The 27,180-nt window shown below is 31.7% G+C and overlaps 1 protein-coding gene across 1 annotated transcript; it reads right to left on the minus strand.

Annotated features, from left to right (window-relative positions):
• Positions 1-7,022: 7,022 nt before the first annotated feature.
• Positions 7,023-26,963, minus strand: LOC123292831. The gene is made up of 2 exons (XM_044873545.1): positions 23,250-26,963; positions 7,023-7,100 (listed from the first exon to the last, which is right to left on the minus strand). The coding sequence occupies exons 1-2, from the start codon at positions 26,961-26,963 to the stop codon at positions 7,023-7,025; spliced, it is 3,792 nt and encodes a 1,263-aa protein (XP_044729480.1).
• Positions 26,964-27,180: the final 217 nt, after the last annotated feature.

Raw genomic sequence — 27,180 nt, forward strand, 5'->3', positions numbered from 1 at the left:
ATTATATCTATGCGTGCGATAGATTTTTAATAATATTTAAAATCCGATTGTTGGAAAGCTGATCGAATGTAGCCTGTTATAAATTTTCTATTCCTCAGCAGTCAGCTTAAAGTTATATTACTCACATTTAAACATACAATATTCAATATTCGCATCTCATGATAGAAAAAAATGAAGTCATGCCTTTGAAGGGGCAAAAATAAACTGTAATTTTTTTTATTTTTATAGTTTTGTACCTTACATATTTAGTTTAAATCGAATGAAATGAAGAATCTAATAGTGGCTATGAAAGAAATTTAACTGGGGGCATAAATGTTTCATGCATCAGGGCATTAAGGGTATTTGCAATCTCCATGCTAAAACATTGGTAAAAACAACTTTTAGGTAGAATTTAACGTTTTTTTAACAAAAGCTAAAAATGGAACTGACTAATAAATCCGAAAGGTTCAGTGTTTTTTTTTTTTTCTTTAATTCTAAAAAAATTCCTTTAAACTCTCCTACCTTTTTTTAAATTCTGTCCAGAAAATTTGTGAAAATAACTGGAAGGACAGTGAGTTTTACATGCTTTGACTTACGAAATCGCGAGTTTTGCAGTTGATTATCTCGCGATTTAAACGACCAAAAACTTTGCAACTTTGTTTTCTCACAGCAAGCATTATTGTAAGTCTGTGAGAAAAAAAAATCCAGATCTATCGACAAGTGCTTACATGCTATAAATACCTTAACATAGTTTTTTTTTTTTATAAGAAAAGGGCATTCAGGAAAGTTAATTTTTAAAGACTGGTATTGTTTAGAAATTTGACTCAAATTCAGGACTTATTTTCAATCCAACACTCCAGTACAATTTATTACAACTTTATATTCCTCACTTTGGGCTAAGGAAATATATATAGAGATAGAAATGGCGTATCACAAAATAAAAATTCATATTCGCGAATATTTTAATCCAAGTATTTTACCTATGCCACTCTATACTGCCAAAGAGATAATATAATGTCACTATATCTGTCAGTCTGTCTATCTTATTGTAACACGCTTCATTGATGACAGATAGTATAGAAGAGAAAACCCATATATATGTTATTCTAGATATACCCCTACCTGTTCATCGTTCTGCTACTATAGTTGTAACTAGTAATCTAACCTCTTCTTGGTGATTGAACAAGCTCCAACAACTACTGTATCTATTTGACGATATCAAACCTATTAAATCGAATTCTTTCTTAATATACCTTCCAATTCCGATGTAGAAGCATATATACTTTTTTCGATATTGTAGCATATTACTTGAATTCATATTCATAAAATAGACAAAGAGAGAATGAACTAATTAATATAAGGATGATAGTCTATTTCCTATGTACTAGTATCACCCTCTGGCGATTGAATTTTAATTTCTATCAAATCTTCTATCATTTTTATTCTCACAAATTATTGAAGCTCAAAAAAGCTAAGAAAGTATCTTGTGGTATTTTTAACTTATTTAAAAAAAATTCTGCTCTGAAAATTTAAGCGGTGGTGCTGCATTTATACATAAAGGACATCGAGCGGAGCTCATCATCATATTAAAGTGGAGAGAATCGAAATTTTTTTTAAGCAGGCAATGAAATTCGTGAAGACTATTAGCTTGCATTTGATTTTACAGAATTATACATACTTTGGGTAAACATTGGTCATTACGTACAAAATGTCTACCTTAAAGGAGTTTCTTTGGCTGGAGAATATGATGGCCTATTTCACTCGACGATTTTTTCAATCATGCTTTAGAAAATACTGAAAAACGTGTAAATAGGTACTATAGTTGACGGACCTCTAAGGAATTTTATTAGTGCTGCTAATGTTATAATTTGCTTATCAGTATTACCTGGAAGCATTTATCGTGTCGAATAACTACAGGTAATACAAGATCTCTCCACCGCCTTTGTGTTCTAAATGTTAATTATTGCCTTCTTTAGGAAAGGAAACAAATGTTTTATAGCAATTTTAGCTGTGAAATATGAAATGATTTCGGTTTTTTAAATATTCTATAGTTTTGTAGTTATCTCAGAGAATATGATTGTCATGGAATGTGTCTTTCGTGCTGACAAGGCGAATCGCTAGACCACTGTTTCACTACGTGTCAAGGTTTGGCTGACATAGAAAGGAAACATCTGATAGTATTTGATGACCCAAGTGATTTTATAGCCTTAATGAACGCAACCGATATCGAAACAGTGCAAAAATTAAGTGGGTTTATTCAGTTGGTGCTAAGTATTCTTAGTGACAAAACTTAGAACTGTTTATTTTTGTGAGGATGACGATATCATGGTGAAGTATAAACTAATTTAAAATACATATTTTTGATATTCTTTTTTACATTTGTTTTTGAAATAGTTCTATTTTTTTAAATATTACTAATTTGTTTTAAAATTTGTCATGTGTTGATTTATGTAATTTTTATTATTTTGATGGTTAAAGCGTAAGCAATTCCGTATGCGGTTTGCCTTGGATACGATTCTCGCTACCACAACAAAAAATTAATTGGATTATGGTTAATACTTGTAATGGGTTGGTGTAATACGTGGAATATGCCTGAAAGAGGTGCATTAAGGTTCTCAAAATAATTAAGGATTTGATATATGAAATTATCATCGGAAAAAAACACATGTAGCATAACAGATAATAAAATCTAACTCATGTTCTCAGTGTGAGAAAAGAAGAATATTAAAAAGTGATACGTATACGAACCTTCGAAAGCTAAGGGGTTAAATCAAATACATACATATATTCAAACATAATTGCTCTGTCTTTAGGATGTCATAAAACAAGAATGAAATATTAACTAATAATTACTAAAAATTAATTAACACTCTGTATTTAGTTGAGGATGTCTAAACAATATATAAATTATTTATGCAGCAAGTAGTAATGTTGTTGTTTGTTCTATATGTTATTCAATTCCATTGTCTTAGACAACTAAAAGCTATTATTATACGTATCAACGGCATAGCAATTCTACAGTTGGAGCAATATAATGTATATAGGGTAGAGTATAGTACCACAGATACAACTTACATTGAATCCTTATGAGATACGAAAAGTACGAAGAGGAAGTTTACTTACTGGAAAGCAATCAACATAGAGAATGATTATCCATATGTTTTCAAAAAAAACATAAATAGGTAAAATTTTTTAGTAATAAAAATTTGTTTCCCCTGTTCATTTATTAGCAAGTGCTAACTCATTAGTAAGACGATAAAGTTCGACAAGATGCCCAAACATACATCTTATATGCCTGAATCAAACAAAGCAATGCGTATCAACGTATACATGATTTTTTCCTTTGTTGTAGGCTGGCATGAACCATGTATAGAATATCATAGTACATGTGGAAAAAGCGATGTCTTTTCACAGTCAGGCATGCTGATGAGAGTACTCCAGGTACAATTGGTGGGAGAGGTATGTTGGGGTTATTTGGTTGCGAAATGGTACATTATGATATTGTACCGTGGTTTACACTAGTTGTACCAACTCGTTAGATTTTTTATTATTAATTAAATATTTAGATTAGATTGATACCCGCCCGCTTTACTCGGCTTAAAAGTAAAAACCACCACTTTATAGCTTCCACCCTCTCTTAATATACACAGTTTTCAATTTTGTTAAATGTTTAATAGTCATAATTCATTTCGAACACCACAATAGTCGGCCATGATTTGTTTGACATTTACTATTTTAAATGTTTACAGAAATCTTTATAGGTCATGTGTTATTCTGATATATCAGCTATATTCAAACATGCTTACTTTCACATTTATAATGTATAGGGAGGATAGGGATATAAGGTTGGCTGATAAGTCCCCGGTCTGACACATAGATGGCGTCGCTAGTATTAAATGCATATTATTTTTATATAGTACCAACCTTCAAATGATTCGTGTCAAAATTTGACGTCTGTAAGTCAATTAGTTTGTGAGATAGAGCGTCTTTTGTGAAGCAACTTTTGTTATTGTGAAAAAAATGGAAAAAATGGAATTTCGTGTTTTGATAAAATACTGTTTTCTGAAGGGAAAAAATACAGAGTCCGGAAACTCATTATCAAGCCAAGTTTTTGCTTCCACTGTATTTTTTCCCTTCAGAAAACAGTATTTTATCAAAACACGAAATTCCATTTTTTCCATTTTTTTCACAATAACAAAAGTTGCTTCACAAAAGACGCTCTATCTCACAAACTAATTGACTTACAGACGTCAAATTTTGACACGAATCATTTGAAGGTTGGTACTATATAAAAATAATATGCATTTAATACTAGCGACGCCATCTATGTGTCAGACCGGGGACTTATCAGCCAACCTATTATATATATATATATATATATATATATATATATATATATATATATATATATATATATATATATATATATATATATATATATATATATATATATTTAGATAGATAGATATGCATATATACTAGCGGGCCCGATGTTGTCCTGTGAAAACGTAACTCCAATCATTAATACCTATATCCAAATTCCGCTAATTTCAAATTTTACTCCTATCTCTTGGACAGGCAACGGCTTGACTTTTGGTCTGACTGGAACCTTCTGCATGTGCTTGCATATAGCTCTTATAAATACCTATTCACAATATCTGACTAATAATAAACAATACCTCAATACTATTAAAAAGAGATGGTACATAGTAAGTTTTACTAATGCTGTAATTTTAATAATAAATAATTCCTCGATACTATTCAAAACACGTAGTACATAGTATAATATAATAAAAATTAATATATGATTTATATGCGCTCCCACCATTTAAGCAAATTTAATTTTTTTAGTGCAGAACCCTCAAAAATAATGGTAGTGGACCGAAATCTTAACTATCATTGGATCCACTTGAACACACACAAAAAATTTCTACATCTACATCTAACATCTAAGTACATACTCGAAATATATAAAATAGATATGGCGTAGTAATAATATCGTGATAAGGTATTGTAAATGTTAATTTTAATCCTTGGTCCTACAGACATCCTTATATAGTAACTACTAAATACGGAACATGAGTATATTATGTCTTTTCAACAATAAACATCTCTAGAAACCAATGATGGAAGGTTAGAAGGTACCTAATTAATACAATTTCATTTAACAAATGTCATTTAAACAGTACACGACCTATGAACATTGTTTATTGTAATTCAATATGGGAGGCGACAGACGAAATGTGTACAAAATGGAAACACTGCCTTGCTTGTGCTGCGTAATCCGTGATATTTGTATCACTCTTGAGAATAACTTTTACAGGCTAGATCCATTGCATTGCCGTTGTCCGAATGAAAACAGTGTATATTTTACATTAGGCGAATGCATACTTCTTATGAGAATACCTATTTCTATCATTCATCAACACCAAAGAAATTACTGGTATACTGGCATGAAATTTTCAGAAAAAGTTTACTTTGGTATTGCTCTCTCTTTTATGTATCTAAGTGGTAGTGTGAGTTGGTTACAAGGAGCAATCGAAAGAGACAAAAAGAAACAGTACAACGTGTAGTGATATCAACCCCTATGACAGAGAGCTCTTGTTAATGTCTTAAAGCTATCAGACACAAGTATCAAAATACATAAAAATGTATCAACTGTTTGTGGGATGCAACTCATTTTGACTGCTACTAGTATCATAGTAGCAGAGGAGAGTAAAATCCGATGTCTTTTTGAGATAAAATCACTCTTTGGGACGTCTTCAGCATAATATACTGTAGGAAGCCAAATACCGATGCAAAGCAGGAAAAATTAAAACATAAAAATTTGATCATAAGAAATCTATTAATTGAGCTCCATAAAATGAAATCAAAGAAAATCTGTGGGATGGGTCTGGTGGAATCCATGAGATACACTCAAATAACTTCCCAGTATAATATGGAGTTATAAAAATAAATTTATTGAGCTTCTTTCGTAAATTTTTAGAGAACGACTTGACCGAACGTTATGAAATTCTTTGAATCATATTGCCGACAAAACGTAACATCTCAACGAAACCTTTATTATTTTCCGTTTGCGCGATATTGATCGAGAAAAATGGCCGCGAACGTAGGTATTTTGAAAACCGATCCCATTAAAATAACTTCCTATACTGGGAAGTTAATCCACCAAAGAAAGAAATGGAGATAAGAACGAAGCAGTAGAGTCTTCGGTATTTATTTTGGCAGCCCTCTTGTAATGATTAAGAAATATGTATCCCACCCACACAGCAAAAAATGTAAAAATATAAAAATGTTTTTGTTAATAGCATGAACGCGTAACACTTAATTACCAACAAATAGCCTTACAAAAGTATTAACATACTAATGTAAATGACCTATGATAAAAATACTAATATAATGGGACAAATATATTTATTTAAAATACTAAATTTTAATTTTATTATTTGATAAAACCTTTATTTTATTTTATGTTTAAAATAAATTTATACATTTCAATAATAAGAATGAAAATCGTAAAAATAAAATTATTATATCATTAAATATTAACTTTAAACAAATTTTTGCAACAAATAACAAAAGTAAAAACTTAAATAAAAAAAGTAAAAATAAATTACCGACTCATATATCAATCGATAATATCTTTGTAAGCGACGTCGACGCTTACCATATCCTTAGCTAAAAATCGATTCAGTGGTGTTGACTTCAAATAGTAATTCCTCACAAGAGAATTATTGAATGGAACCGATACTTTAAAATAATTTTTTTGCTTTTTTGAACCGGTTTTATTTTTTGCTAACAAATTTTTATTCTTTTCTTTTTAATGAGTTTAGGTGTACCTTTGAAAAGAATATACAGAGTCAGTTAAACATAATTGTTAAAATTTTAAAAACTTACAATTATGGGATCACATTTTTTACGAAATCAGTCAAAAATTAGCGGAGAAATCGGTGAACATAATTAAAATTCAGTGGTAAACAATCAAACGTAGGCTGAGACAATTAGTACTTAATTTTGTTATCAAATTGCTTATACGAAATTTATTAACTTACGTTTGATGTTGAAGCATTTACGGCTGTCATGTCCTTCATACAAGTTTCAGGCTCGGCTAGGCTCTCACTCTAAAAAAAAAATTATTTTATTAATAAAATAAAAAAATAAAAAATAATAAAATTGACACAAATTATTTATTATTTTTTTCTACTATTAGACCGTGTGGCACATTATGGTGCCCTATTTTCCTCCTTCTACTTCAGAAGACGCTGAAAACTATCAAGATAAAGTTTCCCAAGTTGAATTGGATCTAATAATGTTCGAACAATTACTTTACAAAGTATAAATATAACTTATATTTAAGAAAGTCGAATTGGTTGTCTCATTTGAAATTATTATAATATTTGAAATGATGTCTGTTTATAATTTCGTGTCCTCGAGCCACTTGTTTTTTTTAAACATAATTTATTATACAACTGCATATTTTTCACGAAAATATATTTTTAAATTACAAAAAAGTTCAAGTATAATAACAATAATAATAACATAATATGAGTTTTAAAAAGAGCACATGTTAACTTTATATCTACTTGGATAGTATCAAGTGTTTTGAAAATAATCAAAGATGCATCTCAACATAAAACCAATGAAATTTTAGTACGGAAAAGCTACTCTAGCCATCGAAATCGTTAACTTAAGATGCTTCAGGTATTTCAACGGAATTATTTAGGAATTGCATTCTTCGTTTATCAAATCAGAAGTTTATAGCTGTGTAGGTATATGAGTTCGGGATAATTAAAAAAAAAACCAAGAACGGTTTCTTTGGTACTGAAGTCAATATAATTGTCGATTTGCGAGATATTGTTATAGAAAAATACATCACATTTGACCGTGTGCCCATTTAAAACTGAAAATTTTTTGCTTTTTTCTAGAGGACTGTAGTAAGTTTTCTGAGTTTGGACTAAAGTAAGTTTTCAGGTTTCTAAGAGGAATATAGTAAGGAGATTTGTTATTCTATTTATTTAAGACGATTAGGTTCTCTCTCTATCTCATATTTATAAAAATAATAATAAAAATAATCATAATAATAATAATAATAGTATTAATTCATTCATTGGCTCTCTTTTCCACAATATAAAGATCGTACAGAAATAGTCAAGTTTTATAAAAAGGGGAAATGGACATGATCAGGCAGGATGCGTTTATGGCCGCCTTTTGTAGGGTATATCCTAGCAACCATAAAAACCATAGGCAAAGGATTACAAATTTTATTGAAATAATGTATCCAGACAAATTTAGGAGATGTGTAGGATTTGCTGACTTGTTTAAAATTATTATCCAGCGAATCAAGACTGATATAAGATCAGTACGAGATATGTCAGGTTTTAAAATTTAAAATAATATCCTGTTGGGAAGATAAACAACCTAAAAATATATAAATAAGTTTAGATAAATAACAATAAATAAATAAATAACAACAAATAAATAAACAAATAACAATTGAAATTCGTGTCAAGGCTGATAAAACATCAGTTCGAGACATATATGGTTTTAAAGATTAAAATTGAATCCTGTTGAAGAATTGTATATATCCTGATACATTATATAAACAAAGCAACCTTAAATCAACCTTATGAAATCCTTGAGAAGTATAAATAATATCACTCAATAGAGAAAATGATATGACAGCTGGATGGAACCTGGAAAGCTAAATCCTTAATAAAAAAAAAATTTCCAGAGCTGATTTTTTTTTCTTGATCCAGTAGGTAAAGGTGGTTCGTGGAGAACAAAAAACAAAAAACAAAGACAGAGTTTGTCTCATTGTATAGGTAAAAGGGCAACCAGGCCGTACTGATTGAACGTAGAAGACCCATGTAGCTGTAATAGCACCCGAAAACAAGTAGAAGGTGATGGAATAATACAAAGAAATATTAACCTCTATAAACCTAAATAAATTAAGGCTCTATATTGTGAAGTTAAATTCCGAACATTAAATATGTTTTGTGTATTTCCGATTGACCAATAAAAGCACTATCCTAAATGCTAGTGAACGAAGTTGGTCGATGAGTTCCCTCATAAATTGTTGAGTTTAAATTAAGCCTGTCCAATTCAACTTAAAACGTTATACAAAAATTCAGATTCGGATTGTTTCTTAAATATTTAACAAACTCTTATTACATATTATTTTCGTTCACCATTGTATGACATTTTTATAATATTTATAGATCTAAGAAGTCTTTCTCCTGAAGGAAGGTTTAACATTTAGAGAAATATTAATTTTCTCTTTTTTGTATGCTATATATTTTTAAGAAGGTATGCTTTTCTTGGAAATTCTCATATTTTTGAACAAGTAGGTAAATGTAAAAGGTTGATTATTATTTAAAAGTATATAAAATTAGAGTATTTCATCTTTTCTTGTAATTTATTTCACTAATGAATTGTTAGAAAACCATTTCATGCTGTTTATTCTTTAAAAAGCTTAATATTTTCAAGAACTTTTTCAAAGAGTAGTTTATCTTGTTAATTCATTTTCAAATTCTCTGAAAAATTATGATATCTCTTTGACATACTTAACATTTTGATTCATCTTGAAATATTATTATTCGAATCCTGAAGTTTAATCATTCGTTAAAAAGAGTTATAAATATCAAACGTTTGGTTACAATGGTATATATTAATGGTATTACTAGAGTGATACCCACCCGCTTCGCTGGGTTTAAAAGTAAAGATTGGTCTCGCTTATCCCCTTTTTATAACAATCGATATGATGGTAAGGATTGTTTTACGCAGGTAAAATAAATGTATGGTTTTCTATTTTTTTAAATGTATAATAGTTATTATTCAATGAGTATATCAGAGAAGATGACCCTGAAATATTTTATATTGACTACTTTTACAGAAATCTGTAATTTATGGTAATGTCAAATGACTGCTGTTACAGAAACCTGTTATTTATGGTAATGTCAAATTAAATTAATTTTTAAATTTTTTTATTAATTATATCTTTCTGAATTATATCTCATGTGTTATTATGATATATCAGCTATATTACTGTACAGTTTCATTAAAAACCATTCGCTAGTTTTAGCGTCAATTTCAATACGATTTGTATACTTCAAATATGTAGAGCCTTCGAAAGTATATCAATTTAGTTTAAAATTTATAAGAGTTAGAAATATTGATGATAGAACTAAAGTTTTTGTATATGTGTTTATAAAATCCCAATTACGTCTGCCCGCGTTGCCTTTGATAACTCTAAAATGAATAGAGTAAATTTGAAACTTTGCCGTTTTTGGAGCCAATGTAGGTATTTTTAAATATAATTCTGGTTATTATTGTCGTTATAGTCAATCGATATTTTTATTTTGAGCCAAGTTGTTAAACTTTAAGTTTACATAGAGACTTTAGAAGGCTGTTAAAGTCGCTATGTAAACTTGCTGGACTATTATTTATATAATTTTTTGTAGCTGCTTATAAATTTAATTAAATATTTATAATTGATATATAATTAATTAATAGATTTAGTCGTCTACTCTGTTATGTCTGATCTATGAAATGTGTGGTTTAAATTTAAAATATAAATTAATGTTCAAATATTTCTTAAAGACATTTGGTCAAGATTTTGTAATTTATGCGTCACAGATGTTAGATGTATCAACTAACTAAACTTCTATAACTAAATCTGTATCTAACAAGTATGTGTGCGTGTGTATTTTAAACTTTTTTGATATTTTATAAATAGGTTTTTATTATTATATATTTGTGGTTAATACAGACAGATGTATTTTATTTAGAATAAATAAATTCATTATACAAAATTAGTTTTATATCGAAATTGAATTGTTTGTCTTGGTCGAAATTTGAAAGATCGACGAAAATTTTCATAGTTTTTATTTTTTTAAAGTTAATTTATTACCAAGCTTACCTGCTTGGTCATCCCACAAGTAGATAGTAAATGACATGTCGCTAACTCGAAACGCCACTTGCGTCCTTTGTAAGATTGGCTCAAAAATTCTAGCCTAGTTCAATAATTTTCGTCCACGTTTAATTCAAGATATATATTTTTTTAAATATTTTGAAATCTGAGCACCATTTATGTCAATTTGAAAGTGCTTGGCAAAACATATACGCGTTAGTCAACTCAAAGTTAAAACCAATTCAAAAAGATCTATGAATTTGATATATAAGTTTTTGTATATAAAAAATATTTTTAGTACCGAAATATATTAAGCTATAACTAGCTCGACATGTGCGGAATTCTGCAGTGCGGTACCCGTGGTTTAAAACAGGTTGGAAAAATAAAATATAATTGGTAAATAGAAACAGTAATGAACTTTCTTTTTATTTACAGGCAATTTTATAACAGATATGATTTACAAATTAAGTATTGAACAAAATTAATACTTAATATTGTTTCTCTAGCCGGTTTTTTCAAGGCAGTACACTTTTAGACCGTGAGTTTGTTTTTTCTCATTAGCCAGGACGATAAGCTTTAAAATAATCATGATCATTGATAAAATAATAAGATAAATCTCGCGAGGATACAGAAAAACAGGCTAGAAATTTATTATAAAAGACGTTCATAACGACTTTGATTTGCTCTCTTTTTTCCTTCCTTCTTCCTTCGATTCCTAGATTTTTATCAGACAGAAGTAAGAGCCTACTTTTACATACAACTTGTTTGTAAAAATGATATTTAATCCTACCAAAAACATTCTGTAAAAAACTAGCCAAGTCTCGATGGTGCTGCTTGTTCTCTAAAAAGTAATAAAATCTAGCCAAAGTCGTGCCAAGAATAAGGTTCGCACCATGGCACCATGGCACCAATCTGAGACCACGTCAACGTCCACGTTAAAGCCTAACTCTGTATCAAATTTCAGCTCCCGGAGTTCTATTATGATGATCATGAGTGAGTGAATGAGTGTCATTAATGCGAAACTTTGCTTTTGCTTAACTTCGGAAGTAATTGACCCACAGACTTGAAATTTTGAATTTTAAATATGAGACAGCTTACTGGATGACGAAAATTTGTGCGTTCTGGTCTTATCCAGAGATGCTCAAATAAAGGCCTGAAAATGCGGCGAAATGGTTCCAGTAAAGGATGGTCCGGCAGTGTTTGCTTCGCGCTCGATTTGTTTGGGACACTACCGTATCCCGGAATAAAAACTCTCACGTCAAACAAATTTTTTGTTTGTTATTTTGCGTTAACTTGATCATAGATATTTCGTTAGAACGTTTAGTCAAACAAAAGATAAAAAAATATAATAATAGTACCAAAGTCATTAAAATTTTTGAGAAAATACCTCACTTTTGAGAGTTTGTATAATAATATAATGTAAAAAATTAGAGATTAGAAGACGCAAAGTATCAAAACAAATAATTTGAAATTTCTTGGCAAGCATAATAATGAAAATAATAATAATAATAATAGTAATAAGTTCGCCCACAAGCTTTTTATTTAAACATTATTATAATACATTTTATTGTGTTAATAATATTTATTTTATAATATTATATAAAAACAAAATTGAGTGAGATTAATAATTAGTTTCATATACTTTAAAATCTTTTCTTTTTATTATCTTATGAACAAACAAACTGAATTCTTTTAATTCAAGGTTTTCAAAATGATTATTAATAGATAAATTTAAGAGGTAAAATAAAGCACCCTGCACAAGTTAAGTTACTGTTAATTCACTTGACTAAATTACTTAATTACTAATGTGTGTGTTTTTTGATCAGTGATTAGGTACTACGTTATTTACTATTTGACTAAAAACTATCCTATAATATAAACAACGTCTGAGAGCTTGGCTGCTTGTAAAAGTAAAGAAATAAATAAGTTTTTTGTCTATACTTGATGCGTTGTATCGAGGCTTACTTTTTGAACTTCAAAGTATGTTTTCGAGCCTTATAGTACAATTTAATTGAATCGAATTTATATTTTTGCTAAATATAAGTTATTTTAAACCAGAATTAAAAGATCGAACTACTAACATTAAACTGTGTGCTTTAAAAATGTACTTCATAAACGAATCAACTATAGGTTCGACCGTTAAAAATTTTTTTAGTAAACTAGCAGTTAACGAACCTGTTTCTCGGGGCATCTGCAATTTTAAATACAAGGACACATCCTATTTTACATGGTTCTAGCACCAGGAATTTATGGAATTTTTAGAGTATCCGGCAAACTTTGTTTCACCTATATTTTATTTATTTATTTATTTATTTATTTATTTTTTTTTTATTTTGATCAGCGTGCATAAATTAACGTGCAGCTCCAATTCATTATAAGCTATACTATGATTTGTCCGCCCATTAAGCCGAGCTATACCCCCCACTAGCCCACCCCCGCTTAGCCATCCCACTTTACACAACCATTACTCCTATCTCTTGAACCATAAGACCTATCTCTTGAAGTTCGCTGCGCTCAGTTGAAACTCTCATTCATTCATGGCTATACTATGTATGCATGGTCCTGCTTAGCCAGCCCGCTTAACAAAAACTTTAATTCCATCTCCCAGACAATTAGAGCCTTCTACGCCATCTCTAGGACAATAAGAACATTTCGACGCCTTCGGATAGGTTGAACTTCGTCGGTGGAGTCCGCTGCGCTCGCATTCAGCTCCTTCATAAAAATCTATAATATGCTTGGCCCACCCCTAAATATATAATTTATCTACATTTATTGGTTTATTAGTTGGGCTCCCAAATTATTTTTTCAGTCACTCATACCTAAACAACGTAAGCAAATTATCAATGTAACTAAGAGTATAAAATTAATTCAAAAATTGGAAATATTGATAATGGTTTTTTTCGAAACGATAAAAATGGAAAATTTTAATAAAACGATAAAATATATTTTCAGATTTTCGATTTATAAAATATCATTCCTAACGTGCTGCTTGTGAGAATAATAATTAGAATTCACTGTTATAAATATTAGAAACCACATGAAATTAAAAAAACATCAGTAACATGACACTATAGCAAACGTTGATCTATTTGTCTATCAAATTATTTACATTGGTAAACCATACAAAATTTCCAACCATTAGAGGGTTGAAATTTCCAAAAAATCCTTTGTAAGTGCACACTTACGTTATTTAAGGAACGTGTGTAACAAATTTCATGCTTCTAGACCCAGCGATTTTAGTTGTGCGTTGATCGATCAGTTAGTTTCTTCTTTTATATATTAGTTGAAAACCACATATATTTTTTGAACACAAAATTCTAATCGATTATAGTATAACTGACCATTATCATGAATACCGTGAAAACTACATAGTATGACTAATTAATTATGATTATTGTATATACAAGTCATAATATACATGCATGTGTAATTTACATTAAATTCTACACATTACTGCTAATTAATTATTGGAAATGTGCCTTAATTATTTTGCATTCGCTCTATCATAAATGTGTATGATAACAACAACAAAAAAAACTGTGAATTTGTAATTATTATGATGAATTTAATATTAAAATCAAATTATTTTTTAAATCCGATACACATTTTGATAAAAAAATTCGTGTTTATTCTTATTGTGTTTTGGTGTTCATTCCATATTCATTAGATAATTAATTAAAATTAACATTAAATGTTTAAATTTAATAAAAATCAATCAGAGCTTCTTTATTGATAAACTAGCCGTTATCTGTACAGGGGACATTAGGAAAGATAAATTTTTTATAATATCTCTCGAATATTACTTGAGTCCTTCAGATACGAATTATAAAACTACCTTCAGGCGATCAATCAATCTTCTTATTTTATATATTATTATTACTCTAGTAAGTTTTTTTTTCTGTCCTACCCTTATCTTCTTTTTCTCAAATTCCATAGTTCACTGCTCATTTTCAAGCTTATTATGTCTAGGTTGAAGGAAAGATGCTCACGGTCTAAAAATGTACCGCTAAAAAAATTAAAAATTAAAAATAAGTTTATTAGGGAAACATGATAGTTTTTACAGATGCTTTCCTAATACTCAGACATTTAAGTACTATTTGTTTCTATTTTAATAATTTAACTTTAGATTTTTTTCAACTACCCGATATTTGCTTTTTATTGTTTTTTTACAAGGACGCCACAAGTTACGGTAACTATGGGAGCGGAATTCCACACACTTCGAGCTAGTCTATTGTTAATATTATTAGAATATTGGCAAATTTCTGATAATGAGTGTCTTCGACTGATTATGAGTCTAGAAATGTAAATGGATTTGTCATATATATTAAAAGTATTGATAGATTTGTAAAATGAAAATAAAAATATTAGATAAGCGTTACTTCACTGGTATACAGGATGGGTTATTTTAAACTATACACCTAAATGTCTCGTTTTGTAGTTAACCAATGAAAAATCATTGAAACAAAAGTTTCAAAGTTTGATGGTGGACATCATGTTCTAATTGAGCCTATCAGATTGAGCCTAGTTCTTTGGGTTTTTTTATTAACCAATTTATATAACACTATAACACTTTAAATTAGAGATTTAATCCTCATAACAAAAATAAACTGTATTTTGATCAAAATATTTTTTTTAAAAACGTCAGCTATCGGAGGAACTGTAATTTAAAAATATGTCATATAGCATTTTTTCTTGGTTTTTAACAAAAATTTCGAGGAAAAATTAGAAAGAAAATAGTACTTATTGTTCTCTAATCATGATTCTTGGGTAAAATGTTTTTTTTTAAACAAAGCAAAAGATTTATGTTTAATATTAAAAAACATTTAAAAAAAATTGATTCACCCATACGAAAAAGCTACAAAACAAAATCTTAAAAAAAGAAAAATTAAGTACATAAAAAAAGTAAAGAACAAGAAACAGAATTTAACACCTTTCTAATAATAAACACAATATTTATCAATGTTGTACAACATACACAACACAACCCTCATATGAGGCCGAGGGGTGTACTACAATCACACCATTCTCTAGAACATTGACTGTTGTGTCTTCAAATGTGAAAAATGCAAAAAGCTCTAGTATTTCCACACCATTTACATTCTTTTATGAGGCTATAAAATACCGATCAAGCTATATAAACATATATACCTACTAACAAAAAAAAAGCTTTTTGTGCGAAAACTGAAAAGCGAACATTGGATTTTGCCAGTGAATATAATCTAATAAACAGACGAAAATGTACATAAGTACAGGTTGGCTGAGAATAAAAAGTTAAAAATAGCGAAGAAAACTATTTATCGTACGAACAAAGTTTATTTGGATGTTACCTTTGATATGTTGTACCATTTTTAAGGCGAAAATCAGCAATTTTCAATTAAACTACCATAACAGGATTAAATTTGGTTTCAGCAGGCATTAGTTATTTACGCATAGACAACAGTTACGTTGGACAATACTGCTCAAATGTAGGATTGAACTGACTAGCAAGAAACAGACCATTGTTTTACTGATTTAGTTTGTTTTTTCGTTCTCATGAAAATTTCCTCTTTGAATATTTTGAGCCATGAAAAGCATTCTTTCTTTGTTTAGTTGTAGTAGAGGTATCACACTAATATAACTGACTGAAAATATTTAAGACAAAAAGAGTAAAAAACAGCAACGCCTTTATCATATTTAGCCCCAGCAAAAATGTTTATATAAAAATTAAATAAAATTTTATATCTGGCTGTAATAGCACATCTTCCAACCAGGACTTCAATGGAATTTTGAAAACCGATTTAAAAATGGTTCTAAACTGAGAAGAAAATATGACCAGCCGTTTTAATATCATCTACTAGTACCTGGGTGACCGAGGTTTTTTCGGTATTTTTTGAGTTAAAAAGACGCAAATTTTATCACTTATATAAGAACCGTTTAAAACATCTCCACACATATACAGTAGAGTCGCATTTTGCAGTTTGTTACAGTTATTCCTAAAAACATGGATAATGCATACCGCTTTTTTAAATTTTGCATTTATTATTTTTATAATAATAATGGGATTTAGCCTCCTATTTTCAGATATCTATCTATAACAGAGGCCACCTACATCGTTATTTTTTTAATCTTTATTTAGTTTATTTTAACCTAACTCTAATATTACTAACTGCAATATTGTGGGTGGGGTCGGTTACTTCCTTCTTATCCAAGCGACGGCAGTGTAATCAATTTGAACGTCCCATTAATTATAATGGTTCACACAGCCGCTGCCTGACTGTTTAGTTTTCTAAGCCACCCTGTATGTTGGATATTTATTTAATATTATTTTATATAATGCTTATATAAAAATAGACCAGACAACAAAAATAAGCAGAAACATATTTTCGGCTGTTGTTTACCAAATTTTTCGATGTCATTTTCTTATTTTGTGTGTATATTTAGTTTTTTATGCCTCCATGCTTACCTCCCCTCCCAAATCTTTTCAATACAAAATTAACATTTTATAACATGAATAAAAATAAATTTTGCTATCTATTTTTTGGATTATATTATTGGGGTTTGTGTGTATTTTTTCATTTGTAGGATGTCGTTACCAAAATGACTTCATGGCTGAATAAATAGATATGTTCCAGAACTTTATGTTTGGAAATATTAATTTATGACTCTTTTCATAAACATTCTATCCCACCTTTTTATGATTAAATTTTATTTGTAAGCTCAGATTACTGATAAATTATTCGCCTGTAAAAATAGTACTTTTTGGAAATTTCTTTATTGGAAAACAATATAGTTAAGAAAGCGCTTTCTTCAAGGAACCGTTTTTTTCATTGCATTAGATATGCAGTTACCATAATTCATTATCCACAAATGCAGTTACCACAATTCATTACCAAGCTTCAGAAGTTTATCTGCTTTGAATAGAAATTTTACGCAACAAAACCTTTAAAAACCGCACAACATCCACTTTATCGACTTTTTCATCCGACTACATCATATATTGTGATTGTAATTTGTTGTTATGTTATTAAGTTTTGTTTTCTATTTTCTCTGTATGAGAATTCATTTTATGATTATTCGTATTCATTTTCGGTTGAGAAAAATGTCAATATGAGCGTAATGTCATTGTTTATATAAATATTTTTGTATATAGATATAATGTTGATGCGATTATTTCGAAATATAGGTAAGATGCTCATGAAATTGAAAAAAAATCTTGGTTGAATAAAAATTTGACATACATTGTGATGAGGGTTAAACATATATTCTCTTAAAAGAGGATTTTTGCAAAATTTTATGATAATCATTAATACCTTTTTTAACCCCTAAACTAAAAAAAAAATGGGTGTTATAAGTTTGACCGCTATGTGTGTGTGTGTGTGTGTGTGTGTGTCTGTCTGTCTGTGGCATCGTAGCGCCTAAACGGATAAACTGATTTTAATTTCGTTAGTTTTGTTTGAAATTTAATTTAACGGGGAATGTTCTTGGCAATGTTTCAAGTGCGAGTTTGGCGTTCCGTATCCGATAAAAAGTAAAAAATTGGCGAAGATCTTTAAAATGCTTTAAGGAAAAACGTAATTTAATAGAAAGAGTGTCCTTGTATATTTTTTAAGTGCGAGTTTAGGGTTCTTACCCGAAAATTTGTCGGTTGTTTTATTAATTTTGTAAATTTCACTTGTTCTTCTATGAGAAAAAAGTGCATTTGCCTACTACATTTGTCACATAAGTGTGGATTTTTTGTTTTCACAAATTTAGATTTTTGGTTACTCTATGATTAACACTTCTTTAGACCAAATTCTTCTCGGATCAGCAGATAAGTTCACAAATATTATCACATGATCGTCAAATACCATCAAATGAAGTTTTGAAAATGTAACAGTTTCATCAATTTAAAGCAACTATAATTTGTCTTTGGCTTTGCATACTTCTTGTGATTTTCCTGAGCATGTAAGCTCTTAGAAGTTTTCATTAACTATGAAAATGAAGTACGTACACTAGATGAAGAATCGACCCAAGAAATAAAAATTGGGAAATTTTTGTATTTTCTTTTGTATTGAAAAACGGTACGTTTAACTTTTGGCATTAGCTAAGTGCTTAAATATTTTTAAAGGAAAACCGATGGTGCAAACGTGGATCGAGAAACATATTACCTCCTTTTTATGAACTATTTATTAATCCTTATCCTACTTTCATTCTTTCACTTTTTAGTTTCATTCCCTACTGACACTTGAAAATTTGGTTTTTATGTTGGATAGCAGTGGACTCCAATATCCAATAATTCTTTAAAATCATAAATTATTTTATTTAATTTAACACAAATTTACATCAAATCTACATTGATACAAAAACGAAAAATTAAATAAGTCTCACGTCTCATATAAAATCAATAATTTTACAATAAAACAAACAAATTTATATTAAAATTCAATACTCCTTTTTGAGGCCACATATTTCTTTTTGTCCTTTTGTCTTGTATGTTTGTTCCCTACTACCTACATCATTGAATATCTCTATCTGTGTTAGTATATATATATATATATGTATATTTGTAAGAACATATATAATTTTAATATTTTCTTTCTTTTGATGACAAAAATTCAATAAATATTTATAAGATATATTTAGAATACAATATCTTTATGTATATAGAGTAGAAAAGTTGTCTCATGATGTTATTTATATGGAACAAGTAGGCGAATGTAAAGAAAATGCGTCGCCTGTGTGTATTTCATCTTATAACAAAAGACACATTTGGAAGTAAAACTTAATCCTAAGGGATAGAGTAGAAGGAGTTGGAAGGGGAGGCATACTTTTTCCATCCTACTTCCATTGTTTCATTGAAAAATTGTAGTGTGAGTATTTACTTAAACATATTCAATGCCATAATAATAACTAACACTAATTTTGTGAGTAATACTAGCCAACAATACTTTTATTTTAAATAGAGATTATCGATGGTTTTGTTGCTTTAATAAAAGCTCATTTATGTATCAAACAGAAAACAAAAATGATTTTTCGAATAAATATAAAAGCAACCAAGCAAAACTCTCTTTCAAGCAAAACGTCATAGTCATTATATATGACGTTAAATACTAATATATTATATTGTTTTAAAGAAAGATTTTTCTTCGTTTTATATAATTTGAATTTATTTCTGGAAGCTTTTTGGAACGAAAAATTAAAAATTTCTGCGAAGCGCTTAGATTTGTTAAATCGAAATAATAGTTTTAAACGATTTTTTCAGATGTAATTCAAGGGTCATTAAGTAAATTAATCTGAGTAAGACCGAAGTTTCTAAAATTTCGCAAACAACATTCATATTACCTTCAAAATCTTACTTAATTTTTTTCCTCTACTCACTTTATGAGTTTTATGTACAGGATGTTTCAAAATTGTGCCGCACTATAGGTGTGTTCTCTAGCTCAAGGTGTGTTATAGGTGTGTTCTCTTGCTCAAAATCAACAATAAAGCCAAATTTTAATAAAGTGCAAATATGTTAGTCAATATGTCAATCTTACTACAGCTTCTTGTAAGTGAATATTGTGAGAGCTCATTATTTGATAATTATGGGAGACACTAACTTTTTATTAACTTTAACAGGACAAATAGATATGATTTTTAATCTAAGGAATGGAATAAGAAAATGGTGAGGCGCTTTGAAGATAATGTGCAAAATTTTAGAATTATGATCGTAAAATCCGCCACAACTCCAGGATAATCGTTCTGATACTTTTTTAAGTGGCAAGGAAGCAATGAATCCTCGTGCAATTACTTTCCATAGTGTGCTCTTTCAAACAATTACTTTCAAAATTGTATTGTTAAATACCAATCTATTGGGGTTTAAATGAAATTAAATTATTTCGATTATTTTGAACTAGAGAACAAGCAACTTAAATAATATCATGTAATTTTGAACTACTCTGTAAATGAATTAGTTTAAGAAATACTGCCAATAATACTGCAAAGTGGAGGGAAAAGAACTAGTAATTAATGAATAATTTTTGTTTGAATATTGTTTAGATATTTGAAATTATAGAAAAAGTCCGAAATTGTATTTGACTATAAGAAAATGTTTAGTTCTTTGGAATATTAAAGATTTACTAAGTAACCAAGAATTATTAATCAATGTCTAGTTAAATTCATGCCTATTTTAATCATGGAAGTTACTTGATGTCATTTGAACAGAATATAAGCTTTATATATTTGGGAAAAGTACAACATCCATTCACATGTATACATTATATATGTCATACACCCCCACCCTAATCATTATGGGATTATTATTCTCTTCTTTCTATACATATAAATGTATGTTCCTGTGGGAATACAGAGAAGTCACTAAGATTATACTGTTGGGTACGAAAATCAAATTAGGAAAATTAGCTGGTGCTTACCTTATTATTATTCCTTGGAAAACATAACTTTATTTAAATTATTATATTGGCGCGATATCGTCCATAAAAACACATAAAAACTTTATATAACACGTATATTGTTTAAACTGGTTTTTAACTCAACGATCAAAACGTATATTGATTAAACTGGCTTTTAACACACCACAACGATCAATAATCAATAATGTAAATTGATTAAAGGTGTGTCTAGATCACGCACAAAATTTGCGCATTGTGCGTTTGTGTAGGCACCAGTGTAAAGGGAATGGTTTAGGGATCCGTACCATAGGGAAGGTCCATACATTACCCCCCACCAAAATGAACATTTTTCAACTGCAATGGATTGCACCTTTAACCATTTAGACAATTGTGAAATCGGCGATTGGCAAACCATATTTAAAACAATTACAAATACAAATAAAGATGCTATAGCGATAGCATTTGGCACTTTTACAAAACTCGAAATTAAAATAAAATAAAGCACGGGACATGGGAACATTTAACAGGAAACGGGACACAGGAAACACTAAGTGGACTGTATAAGGTTACGGAAGGACAGGGAGTATCAACAATTTACGAACGGGTCGGGTGAGATGGCCGGAACTAGTTCGCAACTTAACGATGCGAACTACTCCATCTTTCGCCGGCAACAGGGCAGTAATTCTTGCCAATGGCCATTTGATCGGGGGCTGGTTTTCGACCATGATAACCACGACATCACCCACTTTTACATTCTCAACGTGATCCCACCACTTTTGTCGTTGAATTAAAGTGTGCAGATATTCACGGGACCACCGTTTCCAGAAATGTTGGGACACTTGACGCAATAGTTCCCACCTTGGGATACGATTGGAGGGTACATTGGTAATGTCTGGTTCAGGGCGAGACAATAACGGGGCTCCGATCAAAAAATGACCAGGAGTTAGGCAAGAAATATCGTCAATGGGACAAGAGGCAGAAATACCTAACGGACGTGAGTTCAAGATGGCCTCGATGCGCGCAAGAAGGGTACACAATTCTTCGTATAGCAAGGCTCTATCAGATAAGAGACGTTTTAAGTGGTGTTTAACCGACTTTACCCCGGCTTCCCACAAACCACCGGCTGACGGGTTGGCTGGAGCGTTAAAAACCCACTCGATTTCCCGTCCCAAAAGGTAATCCGAAAAAATCTTACTATTTTCTCTGACAAATTGAAAAGTTTCTTCCAGACCTCGAGACGCACCTACAAAGTTCGTACCTCGATCAGAAAACATAGTTTTGGGCAAACCTCTTCTCGCAATAAAACGATCTAGAGCGGCAAGAAAACAGTCGGTAGAGAGAGATGATAATAGCTCAAGGTGAATAGCTTTCGTTGAGAAGCACACAAAAAGGGCAAAATAACACTTATTAATTGGACTATTTCGTCGAGATCCATCTTTTATGGGATATGGTCCGGCTAGATCTACCCCAGTATGAACAAAGGGTCGACCTTGAACGAAACGTGACGCAGGCAAACTGGACATAAATGGCTGATTAGGCTTGGCAATAAAACGGACACAACGAGTACATTTGAAAATGATTTTACGAACCAGTTCACGCACCCGAGGGATATAATACGATTGTTGGATAAGACACTGGACAATTTTATTACCACCATGTAGGCTGGTAATATGAAAATGTTCCACAATGAGCTTAGAAAGATGACATTTGGCAGGTAAGATAAAGGGATGGCGAGCATCATATGACACTGGAGCTTCGGCTAAACGACCCCCCACCCTGAGGAGATCATTATCGAGAAAAGGTGTTAAAGAGGGAAACGATTTAGAGCGAACTCCTTGACGGACAGAATCTATTTCGTGTGGCAAATAAAAATGTTGAGTGATTTTTATTAATACTATTTCGGCGTTTCGAAGCTCGGCGACAGATAAACACTGGAAATTGCGTTGTTCCTTGGGAAGCGAAGTGTTTTTCTTAAATCTCAACATCCATGCTATAACTCGCTTGGCTCTAACAAGAGATGAGAAACGTTCTAGAAGAAGAACAACACTATCATCTCCACCTGTAACATGGCCTATCAATGATGGGCCAACCTCTTTTAGGTCGGGCAGGTCAGGAACCGAGGATACTTCTTGGCTTGGCCATAAAGAAAAATCTTCGCGCAAAAAATCGGGACCTGACCACCACAACTTATGGTTTACAAGCTGACTTGGCATACAGCCACGACTGGCAATATCGGCAGGGTTATCAGCTGTTGGAACATGGAACCATTGAGATGGTAAAGTCCGATCTAAAATGTTAACAACACGATTAGCAACGAAAACCTTGAGTAAATGAGCAGGGGTTCGTAGCCATGACAAAACTACCATTGAATCTGTAAATAGGTAAAGCTTTTCTATATGAAGACGAGCGCGGAGTGGCAATAAAGATTCGATAATCTTAGCAAGCATGCAGCTGGCATTTAACTCAAGGCGGGGAATAGTGACTGGTTTTACTGGAGCGACTTTAGTTTTAGCACGGATCAAGCTAATCAACACGCGTTGATCCGAACAAACGACTCGCAAATAGACAGCAGCAGCCATTGCAGAGCTAGAGGCATCAGAAAACCCAACAAGCTCGGGTGGATGAATGTAAGTGTCGAGAATATCACGTGGAATTTTGATGGTTTGAAGGCAAGGCATTTCTTTGGCAAACTGACTCCATTGATCAATCATACAAGACGGTAAAGGATCATCCCAGTCGATTCCTTGTAGCCAGATTTTTTGCATCAATATCTTCATCCAGATAACTACAGGTCCCAAAAATCCTGGTAAATCATAGGTACGGGCAATTTGTGATAAAACTTGGCGTTTAGTGGTGCAATTAGGGATGGTTTCAATTCGATAGCAAAATACATCATCCTCAGATATCCATTGAATTCCAAGAACTTGAATAGTTTCAATGTCACCAAATTTGTGAGGCTTTTCCTTATATTCGTGAGGTAGGTCACTTAGAACGGCGGCATGAGAGCTTGCCCATTTCCTTAACTCAAACCCAGCCGTCGATAACAAAGCAGATAAGTCGGCACGTAGCTGACGGGCTTCAGCAATGGAGGAAGCTCCGGTACACACATCATCGATATACATGTCAGTTTCTAGAACTTTAGCAGCAGTCGGATATTTAAATCCTTCATCTTGAATTAATTGTTTCATCACACGGAGGGCATGGTAAGGCGAGCTAGTAATGCCAAAACAAACACGGGTTATTTCATACTGTTGTACAGGTTGAGAGGGATCGAAACGCCACAATATCTGCTGAAATTTACTATCTCTTTCATCCAATTTGATGGCTCTATACATTTGTTTTACATCTCCTGTGATAGCAACTCGGTGCAAGCGGAAATTCAAAACAATATCGTTAATACTGTTTTGAAGCTTAGGACCGGCTAATAAAGTCTCATTTAAAGAAGGGAAGGTGGCATTGGTTTTCTCAGCAGGGTTAAATACAACTCTAACTTTAGTTGTGGAGCTATCTTTCGTAACTCCATGATGGGTCAAAACATAAGACGAGTTCTTCTCGGCAAGTACCATGTGACCAGAACTGAGGTAATCTTGAAGATTTGCATGGTACAAATCTTTAAACGTAGGCTGTTTTTCTAAACGTTTTTCTAATTTAGTTAGACGATTTAGTGCAGAGACACGGTTATCACCTAGCTCCGGAGCTTCACCATTACGAAATGGCAATCGTACAATATAAGCTCCATCGGAATCACGGCGATGAGTTTTGACAAAGTGTTCCTCACACTTAACATCTTCTGGGTTCAACGGAGTTTTGACAGGCAATTCTTCAACTTCCCAAAACTTCTGTAACTGGTACGAAAGGTCTGTGTCAGAGTGCATTATCCAATATGATTGATACTCATTCGATGACATCGATGGACATTCACCCATAACAAGTGTTCCGAACATGGATGGAACCAGAGAGGGGTGACCTGGAACTACAGGTTCCGAAGTCAGAAGGTTGGCGTAATGTTGTGCTCCGATGAGCATCTCAACCGAAGCAGGGCTATAGAACTGAGGATCGGCAAGTTGTAGCTGAGAAAGTTTATTGACAATATTTTGTACAACTGGGACGGCAGGAATTTTAGTTGCTATGGTTGGTAACACAGCCGCTTCAACGGTGATAGAGAACGGACTATGTTTTGAGTTGACAGTACAAACAACAGTACCTTTGGCTGGTTGGGGTTTCCCGGATCCTATACCCGAGATGCGAATGTTAGACGCTGTCATTGGTAAAGTAAGGCGATCCTTTAGTGATTGAGAAATAATATTGATCATACTTCCTGGATCGATTAAAACTCGGACATCATGATGATGACCAAATACATCAGGAATACTAACTATAGCAGTTCCCAATAGAATTTGCTTATGCTGATGTACAGACGGCGAAGGCATAATATTACCTGACAGTGCAACGGTAGGCTCACTGGCAGATGATATAGGAGGAATATTGGCTTTACTATCATTATGAAGCATGGTATGATGGGCTTTGGATCCACAATGTCTGCATGAAAATTTAGAAGAACATGTCGATCGAGCGTGTGGTCCAAAACAGGAAAAGCATAAAAGTTTTTTACGTAAAACTTCATAGCGTTGCGAAATAGTCATATTACCAAACTGATTGCATTCTACGACTCGGTGAGATTTAGCACAACATGGACAGGTGTGGCTCAAATCTGCAGGCTTGGAAGAGGTTGATTGCACACTAGGCTTCAGCGGAGGAGAAGCATGAGCAACCATGGCTCTCTTAACTGGAACTTTCATAGAACCCATCGGCTTAGGGTAATTTGTCTTTGCTGACGAAGAGTTAATTACCTCACATGTAGCAATACGCCCTTCTACAAATTTACGGATATCGGCATAAGTTGGTACAGTAGGATCGTTAGCTCTTGTATCCTCAAAAGCTTGACGTGTTTGAGGATCAAGCAGCCTAAGAGCCATGAACGAAATAAGAAAATCCGAAACACTAGTTAAAGCAAGGTTGTTTAAAGCTTCCACTTGAACATTAAAATCTTCTAAAAATCCTTTAAGTTGACTTTCTTGCGTAAAAGGTTTCACAGAAAATAGCTTCTGACACACATTAGATGCAATAACTCTTTTGTTTGTGAATCTAGTGACTAAAGTTTTGTAGGCAGTTTCATAGGAATTTTCCGCAAATGGTAGACCTTGTATGGCAGTCAGAGCAGTGCCGGAGACGGAAGAACGTAGATAGCTATACTTTTCAATGGTTGATAGATGTCCTTGATTATGAATCAATGTATCAAATAATGATTTAAATGAATCAAACTTTTCATAAGTCCCATCAAATGTCGGCAGAGTGATATGAGGCAATTTTGGTTTGATTGTTGGGGCGGAAGGAGTTGAAACGGTTTGTGGTTCAGACCAAGAAGCTTCCGCAGCTCTAACAGCATAGAACAAATTGTCAAATGCCTGTGAGGATGCTAAAACGTCTGATATTCGATGTTCTACAGCTGCTAAGGCGTTTGTTTCTAATATTTTATTCTGAACGGCATCGAATTCGGAATATGCTTTGTCCAACGTTTTACATCTTGCTTTAAATTGCCTGCATATGTTTAAATCATTCAAACGTGGAATTAAATCGAACGCTTGTTGTATACATTGAAAATATCGTTCCCGCCTGGCAATTAAAACCTGGAGATCGGAAGCCGCTTTTTCCTGACTAGTAGGCATTTTGATGATAAAAAGAGAAAAAAAAACAAAACAATTTGGAAAACAAAGTTTAAACAAGAATAATTTAATCAAACCACCTATTTATCAAAAATCGATCAATTAAACAAGCAAATCCATCAAATAAATAAATCACAAATATAAATTAATAAATTACTCATTCAATCGATCAATTGTTAACAAGGTTGGAAAACAAAGGGTTTATCCAAAAGTGATTTAA

The sequence above is a fragment of the Chrysoperla carnea genome, chromosome 2 (genome assembly GCF_905475395.1).
Source record: "Chrysoperla carnea chromosome 2, inChrCarn1.1, whole genome shotgun sequence".
In the NCBI taxonomy this organism is placed as follows: Eukaryota; Metazoa; Arthropoda; class Insecta; order Neuroptera; family Chrysopidae; genus Chrysoperla; species Chrysoperla carnea.